Below are 25,611 nucleotides of genomic sequence, written 5' to 3' on the forward strand. Positions count from 1 at the left end.
GTTGCACTGTTCCGCTCTCCTGCCAAAGATTGAATGAAAAATGATTTAAAAATATAACACATGTAAGAGAAAATTATATAAAAGTACTAATACAAGAGAAGTAACATAAGAGCAACCAGGAAATAAAACAGCAGAAAGGAAATGCACTTCAAATGTTCTTATTTAACTTCCCTTTATTTACACCATCACATCTCTATGTACAAGGCAGCTGAAATGTAGGATGTAAGCTTACACTGGATCACAGTTTGGTTCAAGGAAATAAATATCTTGCACTCTCCCATTTTTATTGTCAATAAAATTCTGATGTCAGGTATTGTCAGGTTGGTGTAGTAGTACAATCTAACAGCAGATGGCAGATGAGAGCAGGTAAATATGAGGCATTAGTTCATCAAGCAAACAAAGACATTATGGAAACACAAATAACAGCATGCACTGACCAACTGAACTGCTCTTGTTCACACGTCTCGGCTGCATGTGGGTATTTGTGAAACATGAAGTGGAAGCAGCAGAAAACACTAAGAAGTTTCACATTTACCACTCCTGCAGGATGCACGCATGATTGCATTCATTGCAGATGAACATTGTCAGCCTCTGAAATCCTCAGCACAGGGGAGCTGAAGTTGGACGAGCAGGGGACTAAGTTCTGGGTGCTCAGATAACTGATCTTCTTGTCGCTGTCCCCTCCTGATCCTCCTTCCAGACTGGCCTCCAGCGAGTCGGGCCCCCTCGACTGGCTGCTGGGCTGCGGCGGAGGCACCAGGCCGTGCAGGAGGCTGTTCCCCAAGTTGGAGTTACAGCGAGCCAGGTTGTCAGTCAGATGCTGCATGTACACCTCGTCCAGCTGTTTGTCCAGCAGCCCATTCAGCACCGAGTTAGACATGGGCTCCAAACCTGACCCGGGCAGATCCATGCTGATGTTCACACTGGCCCCCATGACCAGATAACCCTGGTCTGGTATCGATGTCACAGGCTCCTGTCTGGCTGCCCACTCTGGTTGATTGGGGACTTCCAAATTGTGGGTGATGATGGCTCTCAGTGGGTTTTGTGAGATGCGGCCTGAGTCAGCCACCTGCAGGTCTGGATACTGCTCCAGCAGGCTACAATCTTCCAAGCAATCCGCAAAGTCCGGGTTCCAGACAGGAACAGGTAAAGAGCCCGGGATTAAGACGCCTGCAGCACCCTGAGGCATCACTTTCAGTCCCTGGAATTGGCTGAGATCTGGTTCCGTCTGGTTTGGACCTGATTACAGAGCAAAACAAGGGAATGTAGATGTTTTCAATGTAATTTAGTTTGCTTGCAAGTGAGAAAAGAAAACCATTTTAGTAAAAGGGGAAGTGGCAGGGCGATACATGTAAGGTTAAGATTAGAGTATGAAACCCCGTGCAGACAGCTAAACTTACCTCTGTGTCAGACAGTTTGTGTGTATAACATTTAAAAAGGCTGATTACCTGCTTCAGCTGACTCTGTCTGTTGGTCTGTGGAGCTTGACTCGGACAGGGTACAGTTGAGCGCATCCGTACAATGAGTGCGTGTCTGTGATCGCTTGGAGGCCAAGGCGAACTTTCTCTCCTCCCTGTACAGCAGCACTCTGAGAAAACCTTCCCCCAACATGGCTCCAGATGACTTTCCTCTTATTCTTTGCTCCTTTCTTTTGAACCCACTTTGCTCCTTGCGCTTGTCTAGCTGAAGTGCAAATGGCACAGAGCGAGAGCTTATATATTAATAAAGTTGTTCTGGCTGGTTTCACTTCTGCAACAGAGAACTGGCCCCTCCGCCTACCAGCGCACTTCCTTTATTAATCCTACTGAAAATCACAGTTTAAAGAAAGGAGAACAGTAAATGTAAAGACAAGCTGAGAAATTGAATGTGGTACCTTGAGGAGTTTTTCAGATTCTTAACTGCAGGGAAAATACAGAAGTTTAATCAGCTAAAAGTATTTAAAGAATCAAAACTACATGTACTGAAAATACAACCTGTAACTGATATATATATAATGAGATACTACATTAGATTGTTTCACTGATGCATCAATGTGTAAGCAGCAGTTTACAATTGTAAACCAGTGAAGTCTGTATGCAGTCAGGTAGGTTAGAGGTTCCCAACATTTGAGCAGCTGTAAGATTATTGCGAGGCAGGGAAAGACTAAAAATGAGCTACTGCTACTCAAATAAACGTTATACCTATTCAGGCATCTGTAACTTGAAATGAAACCATGTTAGAAGATTAAAGCGATCTGAAACATGCCAAGAGGCCTCCATCAGACACTATTGTTTGTCGAGGGTCATAAGACAAAACTATGGGGAACACCTGGTTTAATCTTTAGTAAGTCACAGTAGTCAAACCTCAGTGCGATGGGTGCTGGATACAAATAAATATACAATTGCAAAACAAAGACTATTGGAGTATTAGAACCACAGCTCTTATTATTTATCAGAATATTTCTTCATCAACTACAGAACTTCACTTTTTTGCTTCATTATGTATGTTGCTCAAAGTAGGCTTGCATTGTCGGCCAAAGTGTCAATACTGAAGAAGCAGGATTCTGGAGAGAAGTGCTAATGTGAAAACATTTGAGAGTAAGTTTGAGCGTCACGGGCACATTGACAATAACTCAGGAGTAAAGCTGCTGTACACGCAAATAACAATGGGGAGGTACTCTGTGTATCGCATTCTTACACTTTTATAAGTTCATTGTTTGTTATTTTATGTGAACTCTTAATCTGAAAAGTAGGTTTAGCTGTCACAAAAATGAAATTGAGAATAAATAGAAGAATGAAACAACAACAAAAATCCCCAAGGAAATATTCTTAAAGCTCCTGTGAGGAGTTTTTTACTGGTTATGAAACCGACTGAAATGAATTCCGATTACTCTATAAGAGCTACAAAAGCAAACCAGACCATCAGGGACAAGACTGATTATTTCTATAGTTATTTTTAATGTCTGAAACTGCGGGGGGGGGGGGGGGGGGGGGGGTAGGTGTCAGAGGGAGCGATTAACTGCACGCTACCTTTTTTTTACATTTTACAGGGCAAAAAGTTAAAGTGAGTGATACATATGAGTGTTAAAGAAAGCAGGCTGAGATTTATTGTTAAAAACCACCGCTAAAGCATGCACAGGACAGAATCAGCAAAGAGGTACGGCTTTGTACCAAAATCAACACAAACCAAAAGTTCCTCACAGCAGCTTTAAGTTACCTTCAAAGACGGTTATATAACATCCTTGGGTAAATCTGCAGGACTTAGCAAATCAGTAATATCAATCGATACATGACCTATACCGCTTATCCTGTTCAGGGTTGTGGGGGGGCGGAGCTTTTCCCAGCTGTCATTAGGCGAGAGGCGGGGTTACACCTGGACTGATCTCCAGTAAATCACATGGCTGACACACAGAGACAAGACAACCTTTCACGCTCACACCCAGACCTATGGACAGTTTTAGAGTCACCAATGAACCTAACGAGCATGTCTTTGGACTGTGGAAGGAAGCCAGAGTCACCGGAGGGAACCCACGCATGCACACGGAGAACAGACAAGGCCCTCTTCGTCCAAACAGAGATTCGAACCAGAACTCCAACTCAAAAAGGAGTGATGATGTCTTTAAAACAAATCCTACTCTCTCTTTCACAGTGTTAATATTACCAAGCCAAATAAATCGTTAATCCCAATTTCTTGAAGGCCTTATAGCACAAAACGTCAGGCCATGTTCAATGAAACATTAGTCACATTCTGTAAACTTAAAGTCATTTATTGTGCATAAAAAAACAGTGTTATAAGAAGGCAAAGTTTTTCAATTTAGTTTGACTGTGTCAATTTTTTTAAACTTATTACATGACAACCACCACAGTGTACTCGGAGTCAGGCATGCTGTTCTGTTTGCAGTCTTATTTTTATTTTATTTGAGGGAAGATTTCCACTTACGTAAAACAGGAATCACCAACAGAAAGTGAAACAGGATGCTTTTAGCTAAACCAAACAGCCGTCACTATCCCCTAAAAACATAAACACTGAACAAAAACACAATTTTACGTAATTGCAGACTTGTAATTTTAGCATGTAATATTATGTTTTAAACATATCATCTCGTAGAAAAAAGAATGCCGTTAAAACAGCATTAAGACAATATAAAGTAAATAAAAACAGAGAATGGAAATGTAATAGTTTCTTATAACAAAGGTGCTGCAGTTTTGGCGATGACATGACTGGCAGGAGCACAACATGTGACTCAGTGTTTCCAGGATGCAACAGATCAGACTTGTTCTAATTAAATCTGTTGAGTTAAACGAATCTTATGATGATGACATTTTATGATCCAATTTTTACCACAGATGTTGGCCAAATGATGAATCTGGGTTACAGTTTTCAAAGTGCGTACATTTTGTTGTGTCTGATGGAGGAGGCTACACGTTCATGCTAATGGTTGATTGACATGTCATTAGGCCAATAGGAGTAGCTGGCTGAGGTTAATGGGAGGAAGCAGAGCTGCTTGTAGATACCCATAATGCTCTGCTTTAGTACCTCCATTCACTACAGCTGGCAAGGCACAGCTGAAAACAGATTAATAAAAAAAACATATTTAAAAAAGTAAATCAAAAGCGTCCACTTGTTTATAAGCTGAGTGAAATGTTGCTTCTCTTTTCTCTGGTTCAGTTCCAGGTCAGTCTGGGTCCAGGTCTGGGTAAAAGGTGTAGGCCTGAGGTCTCAGGTAGAAATGCTGTTAAACTGCTACTGCTGTGCTTTCTTGGCTAGAGCCTCGGCCTCCTGGAAAGGAACAGAGACAAAGAGGAAGCAAGGAGGAGAGTGTGTTATATTAAAATGGAGGATATTGCTTTATATATCCCCTGCCACAGCACACAGGAAAACCCCTCTGTTTCTATGGTAACTGGCACACCTCCCTGCAGTTCCTGTTGTGGCAGAGAGGAGGCGCCAGTGTGCATGAGTGAGAGGACGAGAGAAGAGGCCTGCTTTGGCATAAGGATATCATGAACAGATGTATTATGTAATACGTGTGTTTTCTGTATGAAAATCACACTGTGAGGACAAATATATATTTAGGCTCATAAGCTGCTTTTACAGGAAACATGGTTCGGCTGTGGGAATGCAGTTCAAAGAAAGGACAGATACCAGAGAGTGTTTGTGTTCATAAGCCTACCTTGGAGCCCGGGGGAGCAGTCAGACCCAGAAATGCATACACGGCGTTGTCCTCTCTGGCATCAAAGAAGGCGTCATAGTTCTGAGAAACAATGAGACACACAGAGAAGTTTAGATGCAAATCGATCAGAAAGCTCCTCCAACCTGAGGAATGATAATGTGAATCAGACTCTGGATCAGCGCCTGGGGGCGACAATCTGAGCAGCATTGCCACATGGAGAACTCTTTGTGAGACACAGCCGTTGTCACGGTCCTGTTATTTGTCCAAGGACAGGCCTCAGTAGTCAGCGTGATAGGACGGTATTGTCTTTGACAATGTAGCCAAAAGTAAACAAGCTAACACATTCAGCCATTTACTGTTTATTTGTCTCCAGTCTCATTCTTGATCCCTCTCTCCTTCTCATTCCTTTGTTTTCAGTCCTTTTCTCCCACACACACATACCAGGAGACACACACACAGCTGCAAGTATCCTGGGAAATGCTGTTCTCTTTGTCTGTGTCATTCAATACAGCCCATCCTGCATGTGCAACCTCACTTCCAGCCACTGGCTGCACAACATGATGCCTCAGTGCACCCAGGCTACAGACAGTGTTTTCTGTGCGGGGCTGTAGCCAGGACAAAATACTTCAACCCCACCAGCCTAAGACAGATTTGAATAGCTGCATAAAAAAGATTGGGTGATTTTCTTTTATCATTACGCTGTTAAGTTCTCGAGAGTACTTCTCCATAATATTCAAAGGAGTAGTTTGACATTTTGAGAACTCCACGTTCACTTTCTCAGCAAGTTAGATGAGAAGATCAATACCAGTATTATAAACATTAGCTAAATATTAAGCTGGAGCAAGGTTACAGTTAACCTTGAACTAAAAACTACCATTCTGGAAGCATGGGAAACAGAGAGGCTCGCTCTGTCCAAAGGTAAAAAAGTCTGTCTAACAGCACCACTAAAGCTCACTAATTTACACGTTGTATGTTTGTTTAATTGGTGCAAAAGTAAAAAGGATAAACCTATTACAAAGGCTTATGTTCCTGTATTCTGTCACTTTTTTACTTCTGGTTTTGTACAGATTTGACTAGCTAAAATGTGTAGCTAAAAAAGCATGTATGGCTAACACGTTAGCATGTACTTTTCCTTACACAAAGTCCAGCAGATGCAGAACAGCACTCGCTTTCTACTTCTGTCCACATGTGAAATATGAATTAAGATATATCTGTCTTTTTAGCTGCTAAATGCTAATCTATGAAAAACAAAGTGTAAAAACTATCAGAACGGGTTATGTTTCAATGTTCTGTGACTTTTTTATGTCTGGTTTTTGAATAAATTAGATAAACCAGGTCAAATTTGAGGTCTAAGCGGATTTTGTGACAGTGGGATGGAACCAGGCAAGCTGTTCCCTCTGTTTACAATTCAAGCTAAGCTAACCATCTGGCTCCAGCTTCATATGTTCGGATGTGAGGGTTTTGTCGATCTCTGTATCTTGGACTTGGTTTGTATCTCTCTTTTCCTAAATGCTGCACTATTCCTTTAAATGCTCATGCAGGGTTCCTTTCCAGGAGTTTTTCTTGACAATACAGCTCGCAAACAGTCATATAATTTACCGGTAGGCCTAGTACTGACTCATTTAACCCCAGTTTTATTCCTCCTTTTTTTAAAATGATGTAGGGTTTATGATGAAGTGTCTCAAGCCTCTTTAAGTTGGGATTATTACACCTCTGTTATGTTCCGTCTTCTGTGTAATGGCGGAATGGCGGGGTGAAGAAGCGAGTGTTTATTAAGACTACATCTATCCAAGTTACACCTGAAGGACTCAATTGTGAATGTGACAGCTGTGGGAGCTTAGACTGGAGTTAAGGTGATAAACTTGTGCTACCGGCTAGCTGACATCAGAATATGTCATCAAGTAATTTTAAGTCAAAAGATCCGGTGTTTTAGCTGTGCGCTAACGGAAATTAGCATCGCGATAATATTATCTAAACAGACAATCCATTTTACTTCACATGCTAAACATAAAATGACCCGTGTGCTCATACTTACAGGAATAACTATTAGCTGCCAAGTTTCAAACAAAGGTTTATGTATGCAATCTGAATGAGGGGCTTAAGTAAATTAAAATTTTCCAGGACAACATAAATTATTTCCAGGATATTTGGTCATTTTAATCAATTTCCAGATGTTTCAAGGACTGGAAAACTAGTCTCTAAATTTAAAGATTTTCCAGGTTTTCCTAGGATGCGTGGGAACCCTGTCATGTTACATTTCTGGTTTATAAATTCTAAATTCCTTATATATTAATTAATTTTGATATTAATAACATTGTAAAGCAGATATAGCTATATTTCCTTGCCACTTGGGGATGGCAGAACAACTAACATTGACATATTATTGCCTTATGGCTAACGTGTTAGCACATTTTTTTCACAGATGCAGGCACCTGGTTTACATATCTAGAAAGCTATATGTGGCTCTGTAGCTGCTAATGCTCAACTATGGTCACCAGCTAGTTGCTATTTTCACCTGCCTACACTTTGGTGCTGGACGTGAGCATATGGCAGATGATAAACAATGCTTATAAGAGCCATGAGAGGGGACTAAAACATAAAGTCACACAGGAGTAAAATCAAAACACTGAGCTGATAGACACTTAATGCAAATTTTAGCTCATTGTTTTGCTAAAACTGAGAAGTCAAGAGATAATTCTCTGGGGGTTAGGCACCACGAGTGACACCTTTCACGTTATTTATCAGTTCTCAACATGAAACATTTAATAATACAGCTTTAAACATATTTTGTCTAAAGCATCAGAGTGTGCATTCAATACCCACCCTGCTTATTACGTGTGTAATGAGCTTGATGTCACCGTTGGTAGCTACAGCTCTGTATGTGACTTATCAAAACACTGTAGTTCCAGGAACAATCATGTGCCAGTTATTCAGAGCATGTGTGTGCATGTGTTCCTCACCCCGCAGTACTGGCTCTCGTTAAATATCTGTGGGGGGAGAGGGTTCCCCGTAGCCGGCCTGGACTCCTCCGGAACATTCTCTCTCATCCACTTCCTGTTGGCCTCGTTGGCCGCGATGTCACACTCCTCGAATTCGATCTTATTGGCAGCCAGGAAACCCATCACATCCTGCTGCTGCTTCTTAATCTGCGTGTGGGGGGAGAAGAGAGTGACAGAGGGGAAGTTGTCAGTTAGACTCGTGCTAACTTCAAACTTATGAGGAAGCATAAGGGCCTCAGTTCAACATACTGTCATCAGTCTGCCGCAGAAATAAGGACACTTCTTCTTTGCTGTGAGAAATAACACTTTAGTGATCGCTGGCTGCTCTGTTACTAAGTTACCACTCGTTAGGTGACGAGTGAATGAAGTGATACAAGACTATTGAAGACGGTGAACTCCAGCAAGGCTAAGCAAGGACAGATTGTGTTTCATTTGTTGAAAAAGGCTAGATAGTGAGTAACACATAGCATCTCCAAAGACTGAGCTATCGTCATCCTTCTTTTATTCAAACGGGATTTTCACTAATCGAGGCATTTCAAAAGCATTCGTATGCTTTTAATTTGACAAATTGTCAAAGCCTGTCTGTTTAACACAAGGAAGTGTTCTTAATTCTTATAAAGAAAGACCTTGCTGTCTCTCCCACTGCGTTGGATTTGCATGCAGATATGATTAATTTTGAGAGGTACAAAAGGCGGTTCAGTTTTTTGACACAGCACCATATTTAACCCCCGTCTAACTTGTGACACCTCTATAATAATACTTCCTACGTAATGCAAAACTACAGGCCTTTCCTCTCAGAGGATGCAAATAACCAACTGCACAACTCAACAGGAAATAGAAGTGTGTCAAACTGTACTTTTAGGTGTTAACTTGCTTCAGCACATACCCAGTATCCCACATACGACCACAAACAACATCATAAAGAAGCTTCAGTGGACAGAAATGTGTACTTGTCATATTTCTGCTTCTGCCGTTATATCTTTGGGGATGTGTGTGTGATTTAGAGTATGAAATTGTGGTCCAATGAGCTCTCAGTGGGTGTGTGTAAGAGGGAGGATGGCCCTACAAGGCCAGACGGAAACAAGAGCTCCTCTGGGACTCGGGAGGAGGTAACTGGTCAAACACGAGCCAAATAAGGCCTGCTGCAAGGAGACGCACACATCCAGCCTCAGCTGCACACAAACCCTCTTTCACACACCTAAAGTCAAACTAGCCTTCTACATAGTAAAATCATTACAAGGCTCTATGGTTGATTATCAATATTTTGTCTTCCTGCCAGTTCAGACACCTCTGAGGGCTCCTCCCAGCTCTATGGCTGGCAGACGAAACAGGTGGATTATTTAACAGCCAAATGCTGAAACAAATGAGCGAGCTGACAATGCTGGCAGATTAACTGTGGAGCAGTTTGAATTCATTTAATGCGGTTGGACTCCGTTGCTCCAGGCCAAAGTCCCAAAACCAGCTCTTTCCCCACCTGCCCTGGAAACCAGTGCGGGACAAAGCAACGAAGTGGAACGCCAGGAGCTCAAAGTCACTTACACTCACTCTGTCCCTGAACGCAGACAATCCTCAGTCTGATGGAAGATTCTGCACAGCCTTCTCTTTCACTTACAGAGCACGTTAAGATGGTACTTTTAAACCCTCAATCCTCAAACTTAATTGCTGAAACGAAAGGTTAAACACAAGGATCTACTTTCCCCTCTTTCTCTAGCCATTCCCCAAGCAAGCCTGCGTTGTAATGTTGCCAAGCAAAATTAATTTGTAAGGCAAACTGGCCACTTGCCATCTGCCTCTTACTCTAATTGCACAGTGAGAATTCCCTGTTTTGCTGCTTTCATTCCTTTGCATTGCTCCTCTGTGTCTTTCATTGAGCTCCTGGTGATTTTAAACTGAGTAAAACAAACCATCTCTGGATTTGGGTGTGGTAATAAACAACTGCACTTCTCCCGTTGCTCTCTACTATTCCTTTCTGATCAGTCTCTCTGGAATGCTTTGAAATCTCTCCTCAGCCGTTACAGGGAAGACAACAGTGAGAGTGATGAGCTGGTGTCAGACGTGCAGACAGTCATGCACCAGGACTATTTGTTCACAGGTTTTGATCTCCATAATCTCTCCTCTCTCGAACAAGCTTGCCTTAATATGCAAACACATGCTGACACCAGGCTCAACAAAATGCAAAAGCCAGAGAGGCATGTCTGTGCGTTGTTGGTTTTATCTATGGATCAGGCGGTAAACTCTTAGTTGGTTTAGTCCATACTAGCTGCATGGCTCTACGGCAGTATTTGAATGGCAGTTGGTCCTCCACTTTGGTCCAAACTGAAATATCAAACACAATAAAGATAGACATGAAATTCATGGTGCACAGAAGATGATTCTTATGACTCTGGTGTTTCCTTGACTTTTCCTCTTGCACGACCGTGAAACAGACATTTTTATTACTTTTTGTGTGCGACCCAGTCAGGCTGACGTTTCTGGATGTCTGTGTAATGTCACAACATTTGATTACTTACCATAAAATTAGCTATAGACATTCATGCTCTCTTAAGGGTGAAGACTTTGGTTTAGGACCTGCAACGTTAATAACACTCCCATGAGTCTAAATGTTGTGATTGAGCAAGTTAGCATGCTAAATTGATTAATTAAGATGCTGAACATAGTTAACTTTGTACTTGCAAAATACCAGCATTGTATTACTGTCATTATGAGCATGTTAGCATGCCGATATTAGCATTTAGCATGAAGCACCACTGCAATGCCCCCACAGAGCTGCTAGCTTGTCTGTCTACTCTTTGGGTGATTTCCAACATCATACTATTTCATAAAGCAGAAATAAATATGTCCAAATACATCGTCAAATTCAGTGTGCCAATCCTAAGAGGATGATAAACTACATCCAATTTTGCAATATACAAGCCAGCATGTTTTTTTCGGCCCCTCTGACCCACATTTCACTGTGCAGTGGAAGATGTGGTTTAATAAGGCAGGGTTGTTGTTGTGTAAAGAATTAATTGATTTAAAATGTTTCCTTGTGATACACTGCAACAGAAACAGCATGAAGCAAACAGTTGCAAACGCTTTTTGACAGAATTTTGTTTTTCACTGCACACTCATCATTTTATCAGCACTGACCTGCAACTCTACTTATCTGTTATCAAACTCCCAAGAGAGTCCATGTACACACCCATGAAGGACTGCAGCAATCATGACATGATTTTGTGTGTCAACTGAAGGAAGTTAGCCTGAAATTATCAACTATTTATTTCCAATGTGTTTACCATTGTAATTAATACCCCTTTCCCACCTAAATTTAGCGTGCTGACGCAGGTTTTTCGGACCCGGGAAGACCTGCTTATAGATGCTGATTGTCTCTTTTCCCATTGCCAGTGAAGTATACTCCTTTCGGTCTCTTTTCTGCTGCAACACCATCTGACGTCACAAACGTGCCAGAGACAGGGTTAGTAAACAGCGAAGATGTTAGGGTGGTTCGGTCTTTATTGTATCTATCACTCATTCAGTCTGTGTATCAAACTCGCCAACAAATTTGGAACGATGTTCGAGTGCTGCTCGGACGGAGACGGGCGGAATTTGTTAGCTGTTAGATGACAAGGAGTTGCAGAAGTTACCGACGGAGCATAGCGTCGTGCCGGAGAGGGGGCGAAGATTAGCGTGTCCACACGGACTTTCTGTTCCCATCAATACCAATCGGAGCCGAGGCGATAATTACCCGGGTCTATTGTAGAGTCATTTGACCCGGGTCTTAATGCCGATGCTGACCTTTCCCACTAAGCAAAAAAGCCGAATGTCAGCGGGTTTTAGTGGGTTTTTTTGACCAGTGGGAAAGCAGCTTAGGAGGTCATTATAAATTATAGCTATAGAACGATAAAGTTAAACATATTTATTGCTGCATTGATCATATTTTTACTACAAGACAAACCTAAAACACTGCAGATGTGCAGAGGGAGTCTGCAACAGTTCTTTGGCTTACATTCTGCATCAACATGATCAACATGATCATGTGAGAGCTGTGTCAGGGAAATGAGATCTGATCCAGGACCGATCAATGCCTGAAAGGAGGCAGGACTGTGGCCATAACAGCTGCCAGACAATGGCTGGCATTGATTGGATGCACTATATTAACAACACAGGGGCGGATCAATACGGTGCAGACTGATCAGTTACGTCGACTCAGGGTTGAGGTCCATTTGTTTTTGATTCACTAAGATAGAAGGAAAATAAATTCAAACTGAAGTGGTCCCTGATTCTTCATAGAAAGGACCTTTGTTATGGTGCAGTCCATAAATGCAAGAGAATCAACATCTCGACTACAGGAAACATGAATCAACGCCAGTCCTGAGTGTGATAAAGGTTTTGTCTGAATCTGATCAAGTAATAATCAGCAGGAATTTTAGCAGCAACAGTGGCCTCCACCCAATCCTGAGCTCAGTCAGCATTACACCATCGCTACAAAAGAGCCTTACAGTAATGCTCTGGCTGGGTGCCCACACTGCTGCCTAGAGGTGAAACAACAGAGAAAAAACGCCAAAAATAATGACCTGTTAGACACACTTACTTACTCACTGCAGCGGCGTCAAATCAAGCCTGACCTATGGACCCTAATATCCAATCTGCTGTTGAAGAAGAGCAATAAATCTGAAGCAGAGCAGAAGACTTTGACATGCACTATCTATTTACTTTACATGCTGAGAGACTATTTTGGAGGTTATAACTGATTATTTGTACATTTATTGTGGCAATGAGGAACTACATGAAACAATAGCGTGTCTGTTGTGCATCGAGGGAAATGAGGTAGTAAATGTGGCTTGGTGCGGGCCAATGTTTTGGCTCTTTCTACAGACATAAGCTACTTCCAGTTTTATGTTGGCCTCGTGCCACGCAGTCTACACTACAGGTGTATGCGAGTGTGTGTATTTACATGTGTATTTACATGTGTGAAGTCGGCCTCACTGAACTCAACATTTGTGGAGCTATTCTTTCTAAAATACAATACCATATGTGTCATGAGCATGAGGATATAGGTGAATACATAGCATGACCTTAACAAAGCCACTTGCAGTAACATTAGAAGTCTCTCTGGGGGATTAACAGCGAGTCACAACACCGTTTCTTCAGGTGACTCAAACACTCTGTTTCTCATTACTGGCTGGAAAGATGATGTCAGCTCTCAGTCAGTTAGCAGGGATTCCAGCCTCCACAAGGGACTAGCACAGGTCCGGGGTCAGAGGGTGACTAAGCTAGCAGGCAGTGCTTTGCTCAGGGACTGTATATAATCCACACAGACTGTGGTAGGGAGCAGGCCTGGAACACTGTTTTTTATATAATATCTGTATATTTGCTATGTATTTTATATTTTCTTCTGTCACTGTAGTTGGAGGGGTTTTGCTAATGTCCTTTAAACTGTATCATTACAGTTTCACAAAGATGACATTAGTTTCAGGAGAATAATCTTGTACTGCAATAAGCACACTTGAATGTAAAGAGGAAGAGCAAGTGGACACACAGCATTCATTATTACTTTCACTTCCTTACTGTTCCTTCCTCTGACTAACCAGTGTGTTATATTACACATCTTTTGGGAATTAGTCGTTTTATATCAGAATGTGCAGAGTTATGGTGCATTCCATTTGTACTGGGAAGTCTGAAATTCCCAGTCGGAAATTTCAACTTAAATGCCCCCTGAGGTCTGATTTCTGACTCAGAAAACCAACCCCGACCTCATAATCAAAGATGGCTGCTCCGTGCATCAACAGTAAATGAAAGCTGCAGTATTAACTGTTTACTATCACTTCTGTCTTGTGTCTCATTAAATCAGTCGCACTCACACTGCTGTCCAATTTCTATCTGTGAACATGTTGAGGACCTTGTTCTGTAGTTGTCTGTATTCCGAGAGAGCAAGCACACCTGTTTTACTGGAGGGGTCCATATCTTGGTTTTTCGACTTGCTGTACTGGAAAGCGGTCAACTCGTGGGTGACGTCATTCCCAGTTCCGAATTCCGACTTCCAAGTAAATAGAACGCACCATTAAGTCCATTAAACCTTAAAGTTACAATCTCGAAGAACTCAGTTTCATTCTCTTTGGTGGCACCTACAGCGATGAACAATAATTGCGGGAGCACACTTCCCAGATATCCAGACAGTGCTGCATGTGTGACGTCCACGGTTGGCTCCGGTTGTAACTCTTGATTTTCCTGGTTGACGGTCGCTTTCCTTTTTAGACTGTTTGTCTTCATCTGAGCGTCAAGTTTGTTTATTTTCTTTGGATTTTCACTTATTTTTGAAGTTGTATCTGTAGTCATCCATCTTTTCTTTGTTTATTCAGCCATAGTCGATTACTGTTTACTCGCAACACTTACAGAGAGCAGAAAAGCAGCTGCTTAGCTCCGCCTACCAATCCCTGGCAGACCAACCACTGCTGGCTGATGTATGCGTCACTAACTGGGCGTCGCTTGTGATTTTTTCCGCTAAAGTCGCACCAGACAGCCAGTTCATAATACCACTTTCATCAGTGAGCCATATGCTCAATGTGATGGTCAATGGTCCTCGAGATACAAGCCTCGTTGCTACATAGAAGCCTTTCTGCTAACTTCCAACTGTCATGTGGATCAGATTCAGCATCAAATCAATATGCATTAAAGCTAAAAATGTGCACATAAAACAGAACTTCATGTCTTTATAAATGTATCTGTCTGAATAATGCTGACTGTAGCTCGTCAAGTGCTAAATCTGATTCACTCCTCGGGCTAATTTTATGCTGTCTGTCTCTTTCTCACTGACTTTCAATCATCATGTGGAGCAAAGCTTCAAGTGCTGGTTCTGAAAAAATACTTGTCTCACTGTTTCTGGTCTCTTGCTCCGTTCACATAGTGAACTAGATTGGAGTGATTAGTGTGGCAGCAGACACTGCTGGATAGTGGAATGCAATCACATTGTTTTGTAGTCACTGATGCAATCAAACTGCAAGCTGCCAGGCTGAGGGTTTCGACATTTTGTCACCCAGCAGCTTTTCACTAGTCTTGAAGTCATTTTTAATGGTTTTACGTTAAAGATTTCACTTATATGGAGAGAGATTCTAACATTATTATTCACACATGGAGCGAGCCCTATAAACTCTATAGTGTGACAGTATTTCCTATATCTAAGTCAATCCAAAGAAATAAGCTACCATAGTGGAGCTGATTAAGATACAGCCTGCATGATGTGTTAATAACACTCTACTTTAGTCAGTAACACATTTCTTTCCAGAGATATAGAACAAAGGTGACAAAAGAAGTATGAGCTTGTCCACTTGTTCTTGCAGACTCTAAGACAGATCAATGAGAGGTAATGCATTTTCCCAGACAGTCTCCAGCAGCACAGTGATGGCATCACTTGCACTAAGCTAAGGCTGCTCTGACTTTACAGGAAGCTCCTGTCCTGTTAGATCGCCGCTGAGCTTTTGCAAATGACATTTACTGTGAGGGCAATAAAGTCACTCTGCGCTGTCCAACTGAAAGGAGGCTCTATGCTTGATCACTCCCTCTGTATGGGAGCTGCCATGACGAGTTGCTCAATGACGGTAAATCATCCCCAAAATGATTTAAACCTCATGATGATATAAAGGGACTTTAATTTGGAGAGGGACACAAAGACAATGTGTTTTTAAGTAGAGGACCAGATGTAATGACTACTATTTCTGTGCTATTTTATTCAAATGCACATTTTAGTACACAGCTAGACCATTAGAGATGGTACAATGAATGCTTGTAATATTTCACACCACTGATTATGTTGAGAACTTTGCAGCTGTAATGAAAACATGTATGATTACAAGAATTCAAGCTTTAGTGCACACGTATGGTATGAAGTTGTATGTTTCAACAAAGCCAGACCTCCAGCAAGTCCTAAACAGAGCCTAAGTGTTCCCGGGCTGCAGCTGCAGGTCTAATAAGGGGCCCTGGAGAGTTGCATCACCATCATTCCTCTACACTCGGAAAGAAACAGGCAAGAGTGAAGCTGAAGGTCCTCTAGCCTGCATGGCAGTGAAGGCAACACTCAAGGCTGTACTTTCCAGTGCCAGTCAGATCTCTCCCTCTATCAAACATACAGGCTGTGAACCGCCCTGCCCTGGTATCAGGTGACAAAGGACCACTTTGGGAACAGTTATGGATTTTGCTGCATGCCTTCACTGTTTTTCAGCCTTGTTTCAACTGCAAAAGCATAAACTGTCACCTCAGGAAATACTGTGACAAACCACAGCTCAGAGAGAAATGTGCCCCAGTCAGTTACCAGACTCAAACTTCCTCTCTGTCACAAAGTCAAAGAAAGGAAAGAGAGAGAGCAAAATGCATTAAGAGACCCCTCCTGTGTCCAAAGTCTTGGAGGGGGCAGAGCAGCATGCTTACTGATGAGTCAGACCACTCCAGACTGAGGCTGACAGCCGGATGGACATCAGTAAGTGAGTTCAATAAAAGTTCAGCTGCTTTTTGTTGCCTAATAAGCGCTGGATGCTGCACATGAATCAAGCCACAACCTCATGTATAAAGAGCAATGCAATTCTTAACTCTCTTACCGAAGTGGATCCAGAGGACGATGCTATGTACACTTTGATCACCATGTTAAATCCCTGATGCTGACACGAGTCCGGTAGGCAGCGGTTGGTCGCCTTGCTCCTTGCAGACACTTCGCAGGCGGATTGCTCGGCAGCGGAAAGAAGAGCAACAACAACAAACTTCCCCGGTTGAAATGCTGTGTGTCTGTTGAAGGCAGCGCAGACTATCTGCGCAAATGCTCCAGTTCTCAGCACTGGATGGAGCTTTGCATTCCTCCTCCGCCTCTACTCCGCACCCCGCCCCTTCTAGCCCCTCTCTCTCTCCGTAGAGCAAGAACACACACTCGGAGGCACGTACGTGCACGCACAGGGAGGCAATGGGCCTATCATGATGGCAAGACAACAGGGTGATATTGTCTGAATATTTCAGCATTGTCCCCATTGTCTGCAAGCCAGACATTGGCTATTGTTCCTTTAACACTGCATGCGTGCACCGTTGCAGGTGTTCTAGTAAATGCTGTGATGGTGAATGAATAGAGGGTAAAGAAAAATAAAAATCTGCTGTGATTTTGAACACTGCTGCTTAGACGCTTTTGTGTAACGGCACAGCCACTGAAGCGCCGTCTTGTGCAGCCACATCATTAGACGGGCTTTGTGGGCCCCCTGCAGGCGTCTGGGGCAGACGACGCAAGGCTTTTTCCTCAAGCGTATTTAGGAAAGCCGACTGACAAACAAAAAATGTGTCGGAGAGGAGTGGGCGCCATATTGGACTGAAACACGAAGTGAATTTATGGTGTGATTTCTCCTTGTTGGCCGCTGCAGATGTGAGCCCAGTTCTTATACAAGCCAGCGTGGATGCATGGCTTTACACGAGGGAATGCCGCCGGCCACGGGGCCTGTGTAGCGGCGCATTCAGGTCCGCCTTGCGGCCTCTTTCTCACTGTAATTGAACACACTGGCATGAAGGCAATATGTCCTCGAATGCAATCCTTTCATTCTTGCAGGCTTCCTCCCATCTCGCCCTGCAAGAAGCCATTCGCGCAGACCCCAGATCATCACCGGCTCCAAAATTCCAAGTGTTCTGCAGCCCCGAATGGCGTCACCTGATTGGCTGAGAGCCTATCAATCATGCCTTTAGCCGCACCCCTCCCCCCATTCAACCACTCGCCTCTCTGTTCCAGTGTGTTTACTACACTGCCGAGCATAAGGGAGACACTCGTCTTCACATGCACTGAACCCACTAAGAAAAACAGTTTCTAGTTGTATTTGTAAGAAAACCTCCAAGAGATCAACATGCCCAAGAGAAAGGTACGTATTTTCAAAATAACAAAAATAGTTTGACGGGGATATAAGCTATTTATGCGATGCAAACGATTGTGAAGACATCCCTCTGAGACATTACTTAATTATAACGCAATGTATAACCGATATATATCGCTGGGGATTTTTGCGTATTTTCTACATATAATGTACATTTTTTATGTGTTAGAATGAATATTTTCCCGCTCGGACACGGCCTATAATTCGCGTTTTCTTTCAAGAGCCGCTGTCCTTTGGGGAGTCAGAAGTCTCTTTCGGTCTCCATGCAGTTAAAGCACAAGCAGCAGCCATGCTTTGCAGCTCTTGTCCACCTTCGTCGCCGACCTACCGAGAACAAACGCTTCACTTATCGCCATTACGCCACCAAACCGACCAAAAGTGCCAAAGGAAAATGCTTTAGTGCCTTTACTTTGCATTTTGGCCACAAAAACAAACATTTGCCGTCGCGTTTCGATAAAATTGTAAATTTTCTCTCTTTGTTCATAGTCCCAAATGGCTGCGATGACGTTGCTCTGCCGCCTGGTGGCGCGCGGGAGCCTTAGTAGGACCCTCCCCCTTCTCAAAGACTCCCGCGCCAGCTTTCAAATCTGAGCTTCATGCATTGAATGAGAGAAAGAGATGGGGGAGTGAAAGGGAAAAGCAGGGCCTGGGCCCTTAAAAATATGGCTCCACAGGCCCACATGGCAGAGCTCTCACAGCCTATTACTGAAATCAAGCATTACCTCAACATTTCTGGGCTGTAATCCTTTAAAATTACCTGTATTAGAAATTATTTTTAGTTTTCACATGAAACTGAAAAGTTTTTCCAGCAGATCAGTAATTATTCAAAATATGCACCTGAAGCATTTAACAACTGTTTCTTGTCAATATAAGCACCATATAAACCCCTAATATTGCTATTTTCCTGTTTTTTCTATTTTAACGTGTTGTGTTTGTGTTTTCTGTCACAGGGAACAGAAGGAGCAGAAAAGGAGGAGGTAAGAAGGGGCATGGGACGTAACGTCTTCTACATGTGATTAAAACAGCATTTTAATCAGCGTGTGGAACATGTGATGGTATTATCAGGAAGAAAGTACTTTAAGTATTGACTTCCAATGTGTTTTTCTTGAATACAGTCCCAATCAAAATAAAAGCCCCTGATAACAGTCTTTTGTTGTTTTTCAGCCCCAGAGGAGATCAGCTCGGTTATCGGCGGTAAGAAAACTCATAACATGAACAGAATAAGATAATAACCATGTAAAACATGATAGAATGTTTAAAAGTAGTCACACACATGTGAATACGTAGATACTGCAATATTTTGCTCTTAAGGGAGCAAAAACAAGTATGGGAATGTTTCTTTACTCTTTAACACATGTAGCAATAATCCTGAGCAAAGAAAAGTGTGAAACACGTAATTATGACACTATTAAGCGTTATAATTTGTTCAGAATATGTAACTACTGCATTAGGTGCTAATAAGGTCGACAGAACTAACCTAAAGCTAATATAATGCTTAATTACACAAATAAAATGATACAATACGAACTAATTATTAATAGCCGACATAATAGATGCTCTCGGAGTTATAACTTTTACTACTTTAAAATGTCTTAATTAACCCACTTAGGGCAGTCGTGGTAATCGTATAAGCGTCCTGACTATGTCTTAATAAACATAAGTTTGCAATCAGGAAACATTTTAGAGTTAGAATCTTTGTCAACCTTTTAAAAAGTGTCTTAGAGGAGCCAAAAGTCCAGAAAGTTGTAAAAACTGTACATTTGAACTGCATTTAAACTTTTTTCATCCCTTTCTTTACACAGAAACCGGTCGCACCCAAGCTGGAACCAAAGGCCAAGAAGGCAGCAAAGGTAAGCCACGCTGGCCTTCATAAGAAGGTAACTTGCACTACAAAGCAGAGGGCACAGAGTGCTGTGTGAATATTCAGACTGCTAACCGTCTCTTTTGTGGCCCCTACAGAAGGAAAAGGCTGTGAACGATAAGAAGGAGGACAAGAAGACCAAGAAGGCGAAGGAGAACGCCGAGGCGGAGGCTAACGAGGAAAACCACTCTGAGAATGGAGAGGCCAAGACCAACGAGGTAGGTCGACTCGAAAGTTCCTAACTGCAGAGGAAGTTAGTTGGAACTTCACACAAAGATTATGCGCTTGAAAATTGTACAAAGTTTTGACCTTTGCCTGTCTGCTTTGCCCCACAGGTGGAGGCAGCCGCTGAGGAGGCCAAGGAGGAGGCCAAGTCCGAGTAGCACCACTGCCCAAGCTTCCTCCTCCTCTACAATCCCTTCCCCCCCTGAACCCCCAACCAGCCAGCCAGCCCCCCCAAGTCTCTCACATGGTTTCCCTCCAAGGCGTATTGTTAACAGAGGAATATTTTTATCAATGATTTTATAAGTATCCGTACAGATTTTTAGCACAAAAAGCAAAGCTGATTATGGAGCGCCTTGCAGATTTGCAGTGGTCATATCAAGTGTCTGCAAGCAAGATGAACACACTAAAATCTTTTTTAAATGGCATTTCATGATTGTTGAAGGCTTGTGTGGTGTAGAAAGTGCGTCCCTGCCGGATTGGCTATGTTGTGAGTTGTGTATTCCTGTGTTTTGCCTCCTTCCCTGATCTCCCTCCCTCCTCCTCCCCTCTTCTTCCTCCACAGATTAGACCTTCCTCCCCCCTGCAGTTCAGCCTTTATCCATGTTTTATTAACGGTTCAGCCATGTTAATGTGGGTGATTCTTTTAGACCTCTAAATGTGCAGTGAGTTCCCTTTGCTTCTGTCTCTTGTTTTTTTTTTTTTTTTTCATTGAAATCGTGTTTAAAAAAAGCGTGTTGAAGTGTGTTGTCCATAAGAAAGAGGAAGATGAACATGTGAAACATTCCGGGAACAGCGATTGCCTCCGACCTGTCTCCTAGACGACCCTGCGTGTAAAACAGCTCCTGCTCCATCCACGCTGTCATGTCGGCTTTTCTAAACACTCTGGTTTTTTTAAACAATTGAATTTGGAAACCTTCTCTGACAAATGCAGGTGTCTGGTCCCTCTCTTATGTTCTAAAATTCTCTTAATAAAAAGAAGTCCTGGGAATTTTCCTCGAATCAGTGTCTCATGTTTGTTTCTTTGAGGTATAAAGAGCTCACACTTCACCAGCATAATAGTCAATAAGAAAGAAGGATTAAGTTTGATAGCATGCTACAACCAAAGCTATCTTCAATAATAGCACAGCTAATCATAATGCAAGTTAATGCATCCCAAAGTCAAACTTCAGAACGATGTTGTAGTCTGTTATGTTGTCCTCACACACCTCTTGCAGCCTCCATTGTTAACCACATGTCAGAGCTTTTCAGTGTTCATCGATGGAGATGTTAAATAAGACCGTCTTTGCACAGGTTGCATTCACTTTAACGCACTTAAAGGCATGTTTCATTTAGTCAGAGGTCATGGCAGCAGATTGAATCCTGTTTTAATGTAATTTCACTGTAGACAAACGCAGCATTTCCTCTCAGAACGCAGCTGCAGGATACAGATTCGTGAACAGAGGCAATTTATCCTGCTTAGCTTCTGTTTTATACTGCAAGCGTACAGTAGGTCGGGTCTTGTTAGCTGAGGATTGAAACCAATGCAATTTTTGCCATAGATCTGTTGCTACAGATCCGCAGGGAGGCGAGGTCAGCGAAAGGTCAGCCGTGGCAGGGACAATATGCTAAGATTTCCCAATAAGGAGTACGTGTCTTATAGGGGACATTTTGCTTCTCTGTTCTTCCTGGTTACAGAATGATTCACCCCTCTCAGGAATCTCTAAAATATTCAAGTAAAGGACATCACGCTCATCCACTTAGTAAAGGCCTCTACTAAAGCCTGTGCATTTTATGGCCCTGACGAGTAGCCATCACAAGACAGTGGGACGTTATAGAAATCTGTAGGCCTAACCATTTTCCTGCTGAGGCCTTTGAACTCTGGAGGAGCCATCCCGTGTCTTTATTCCCTTGTAGGCTTCAAGGCCTCACATTTACCTCTTCAGGAACTCAAGCGTGAGTGCTGTGACCCACATTCACCTCAGCCCCCAAACAAAATATCAAAGATTTATTTAGCAACATCCTATAACGAGAGCCTCATGTTTAGTTTATGCACATAAAGCTGCATTTATCCTCTCATGTTAGATGCCTTGCAGGAGCAGGGAGGAGAAACTGCATGTAGGCTATTAAGCAAACACAAAAAGAGTGGACTACTTTCTCTGAGCTGTGTGTTTCTGTGCCTTTGCCCCGAGCACCGACACTGTGTCAACGTGAATGTGTAGCCTGTACATGTTTGCTGTGCTGTTTTAAGACAAGACCTTGCCTTGCTGTGCATCAAAAATAGCTAGTGAATGCTTTTTGATTATATGGTGCGAACGATTTGCAATGCCCTCCATGAAAAAGAGATTAAATCAGATTTGATTAGCTGGAACTGAGTGCAGCAGGCCCTCTACTATCAAGACAACAGAGCCTTTGGGTGTTGATGTAACCACAAATGAATGCCTGTATTTCCCGTACCATATGACGCTATGTTGGTTTTCCAATGGTGTTTGGTGCAGCCGTAGCAGCCCCTCTGACCTGCATTGTCATGGCCGAGCACCGGGCTCCATTTTGTCGATATTTCTTTTTAGCAGCGCGTTGTTTCATCGCGCCGCCACTAGATGGCAGCATTGTCCCATATTTGTTGCTGCCAGCACAGAGCAATGACTGTATAGGCGCGTTGCTCATGTCGTCCTGTCGAGCTGTTATTAACTTAACGTTTTATTAACTTATCTGTTAAAGCAGTACTTACTCTCCCTGAGGCACATTACCGGGAGTATTTGAATAACAGGGTACGGGTGATGAAAAACCAATTCAAACACTCCGAAGTGGCTTTCAAAAAAGCTTCTCTCTGCTCTTTCGTTTACATCTGCCCTCATATTTTCTTTAATCATCTGCAGCATTCACTGTTTGATGTGTTTCAATGGAACCTGTTTTCACCCAGACGGTTCAATTAAGACCGAATTTTCTCTTCTGCATCAATGAAATCAGCATCCTTTGGGTGAGATCTTTTGCAGTGTTAGGGGGGTTAAAGGACATAATATTGATCAGACAGAAAGTTTCTGATCTCAGTCACGGTGGTCTCACTTATTTCCCCACCTTCTTTCATCTGTTCACCTCTTGTGATATCCCTCGGCTCCTCCACCTTCATCGATCCGTCCATCCACCCTGTCTCCTGTGATCAGCCCTCTGACTTGTTAACAGCTTTGATACTGAGACATACACGCGCGCTCGCGCGCGCAGACACGTGTCTCTTTTCCCGCGGCATTCTGACATCAAAGAGCTAATTACTCCAATATTATTTTTCTGTCGTCTGTTCATGCTTGCTGCCTGAACTCAGTGTTTGTCTGCCTGCTTAACTGTCTGTCTGACCATCTGCCAGTCTGCCTGCTTGTCTGCTCTTCATCCTCTTGTGTCTCCAGTATTCACAGGGGAGCTGTGCCCCCAGTGTGCACTCTCATTCTGTCCCCTCTAACTCTGATGGCTTATGTAGCCTATGATATGTCGACTATAGCCCCATTTCCCTTTTTAAACATTGTGCATATCCTATTCTGTCATCCCACGCATTTCCAGCCGCTGTCTCCTCCCAACACTCATCCATTCACAGCCGCTGTCCGCATCATTCTGCTCATGACGGCTCTCGCACGCAGGAGGGTGTGTGTGTTTGTGTGTTTGCGTGCGTGTGTGTGTGTGTGCGAGCGCGCGTGTACGAGGAGGGGCGTAAGAGATGAGGATGACCTTTTACGAGGAAGTGATTTAAATGATGTCCTGTCGTCACCAGGGATACCAGTGTGTGAATGTGGATGAGCATTTGTTATGGAAAAAAAACGTCACACTTTTGTCACATGCTTACACACAAACAGTATAGGACAACACACACACACAAGCTGCCAACAGGTACACATTGACATTTTGAGTGGAAAAGCCTGAGACATATGACCTCCCTCCAGACCGAGCTTGTGATGCTTGAAATGAACAGATGTTTAGTGGCAAGGTTCTCTCATATGCTGCTCTGCTGTCTGGCTGACTTAAATTGTTTGTGTTGGACTGTCTTGTTTATCTGTGAGGCTGCTCTGTATGGGGTGGGATGTACAAGAGCGAGTGAATGGGAAGAAGCAGGATGAGAAGGAGAGTGAGTACCACGAGGTGATGAGGGGGGGAGGCAAAGGGAGCAGAGGAAGTGTGCAGGGGGAAAAGAGCTGGATGCAGATGGGGATCTATTCTCTCTGCACACGCAGACAAGATGGAAATGAGTGGCCGTCTGTGACGTCAATCAGTGTAGACACACACATACACACACACACACAGTGAGACACTCCCCTCCTCTACAAGTCCCATGCTAGTACATGCTTCAGTGCAAACAGCAGCAGTGCCACGGATCATAGTCATAAACATCGGCATACACAAACAGCCCCCCCATCAAATCAAACACGCACATACAGCACACACAGGAACACGCAGACACGCAGATCTGAGTCTTATCTCTGACCTGGCATATGATGTCACGCTCTCTCATTCATACAGTGAAGAAGAGAAAGCCATTTCCGTGCCATGAGCAGAATTAGTCACCAGAGAAAGGCAACCTTGAAAGTTTTACAAAAAGGCAAAATGAGGCAGTATTTATGAGGCGGAGGCCCAAGAGTCAGAAATATCTGTGGTTATAAAAGACATAAAACCCCCTGTGGTTCTTTTACTCTACTACTACTTTGCTTGTAAAAATAACAATAATGGAGTGTAAAACACACTCCTGGAACGCCTGCATTCAGAGTCAGGCTTTTATACAACAAGCAAATATTAAACGAAATGTGCTCTCAGTATAAAAGTAAGATCCAGCTGGTTTAGTCCTGCGTTATTGGCATTGTGAGACTGGCTCTGCTGATGCACTTGGTCTTAGTAGAGCTACATTTACCCGATCAGTCCAGCTGTTCCCGCTCTTTGCTTTGGTTTCCTTCTTATCACAAGATGCATCTGGAAGCCGGTGATTTATGCTACACACAATTTGTAACGACAAGCATTGCTTGATTATACACATTGAATAATTCAACCTCGTCTTACCACAAACAGTTCATGGCTCAGCAGACATAATCTCTCTTTTTGATGTAGTCTTGTTTACACCTCATATGTTTCATGTAAAATGAGCCCTAAGCAGACTCTGGAATCAAAAGCAAGCCTTAGACGGGCTGTACTCTAAATGGACTGCACTTTTCTAGTCTGCAGACCACTCAAAGCTGCTTTCACACTACATGTCACATTCACACACTGACCTAAGTGCCAATTTCCAATCAGCATCTATGAATTCATACCCAGGTTATGCCACCAGGAGCAATTTGGGGTTCAGTGTCTTACGCAGGGACACTTGGACATGTGACTGTAGCAGTCAGGGATCGAACCCCCAACCTTCAGATTGAGAGACTCTACCACTGAGCAGCAGCCGCCCCCAAGTGTTGATAACAGCACTGGTTAAATTTTTACCATTGCATTGAACTTAACAATCTTAGCATGTGTTTTTTATGTCACGATTTACTGCAGCTATCAAATGAATGTAGTGGGGACAAA

At 43.0% G+C, this 25,611-nt stretch overlaps 3 protein-coding genes across 3 annotated transcripts; 1 reads left to right on the top strand and 2 right to left on the bottom strand.

Annotated features, from left to right (window-relative positions):
* Nucleotides 1-172: 172 nt before the first annotated feature.
* On the bottom strand, nt 173-1,882 carry LOC138598659 (uncharacterized). The gene is made up of 2 exons (XM_069670487.1): nt 1,449-1,882; nt 173-1,239 (listed from the first exon to the last, which is right to left on the bottom strand). Exons 1-2 carry the CDS (start codon nt 1,609-1,611, stop codon nt 566-568), a joined length of 837 nt encoding a protein of 278 aa, XP_069526588.1. The 5' UTR covers nt 1,612-1,882; the 3' UTR covers nt 173-565.
* A 1,842-nt stretch (nt 1,883-3,724) lies between these two features.
* Nucleotides 3,725-16,971, bottom strand: sh3bgrl (SH3 domain binding glutamate-rich protein like). The gene is made up of 4 exons (XM_069670561.1): nt 16,716-16,971; nt 8,110-8,295; nt 5,150-5,230; nt 3,725-4,758 (listed from the first exon to the last, which is right to left on the bottom strand). Exons 1-4 carry the CDS (start codon nt 16,758-16,760, stop codon nt 4,723-4,725), a joined length of 348 nt encoding a protein of 115 aa, XP_069526662.1. The 5' UTR covers nt 16,761-16,971; the 3' UTR covers nt 3,725-4,722.
* Nucleotides 16,972-17,859: 888 nt separating this feature from the next.
* On the top strand, nt 17,860-21,099 carry hmgn6 (high mobility group nucleosome binding domain 6). Its single transcript, XM_069670623.1, has 6 exons — nt 17,860-18,002; nt 18,965-18,991; nt 19,179-19,208; nt 19,817-19,864; nt 19,974-20,093; nt 20,211-21,099. Exons 1-6 carry the CDS (start codon nt 17,988-17,990, stop codon nt 20,256-20,258), a joined length of 288 nt encoding a protein of 95 aa, XP_069526724.1. The 5' UTR covers nt 17,860-17,987; the 3' UTR covers nt 20,259-21,099.
* Nucleotides 21,100-25,611: the final 4,512 nt, after the last annotated feature.

This window comes from Semicossyphus pulcher, unplaced genomic scaffold (genome assembly GCF_022749685.1).
Source record: "Semicossyphus pulcher isolate SPU_LCO1_2020_fin unplaced genomic scaffold, fSemPul1.0.p SCAF_2, whole genome shotgun sequence".
In the NCBI taxonomy this organism is placed as follows: Eukaryota; Metazoa; Chordata; class Actinopteri; order Labriformes; family Labridae; genus Semicossyphus; species Semicossyphus pulcher.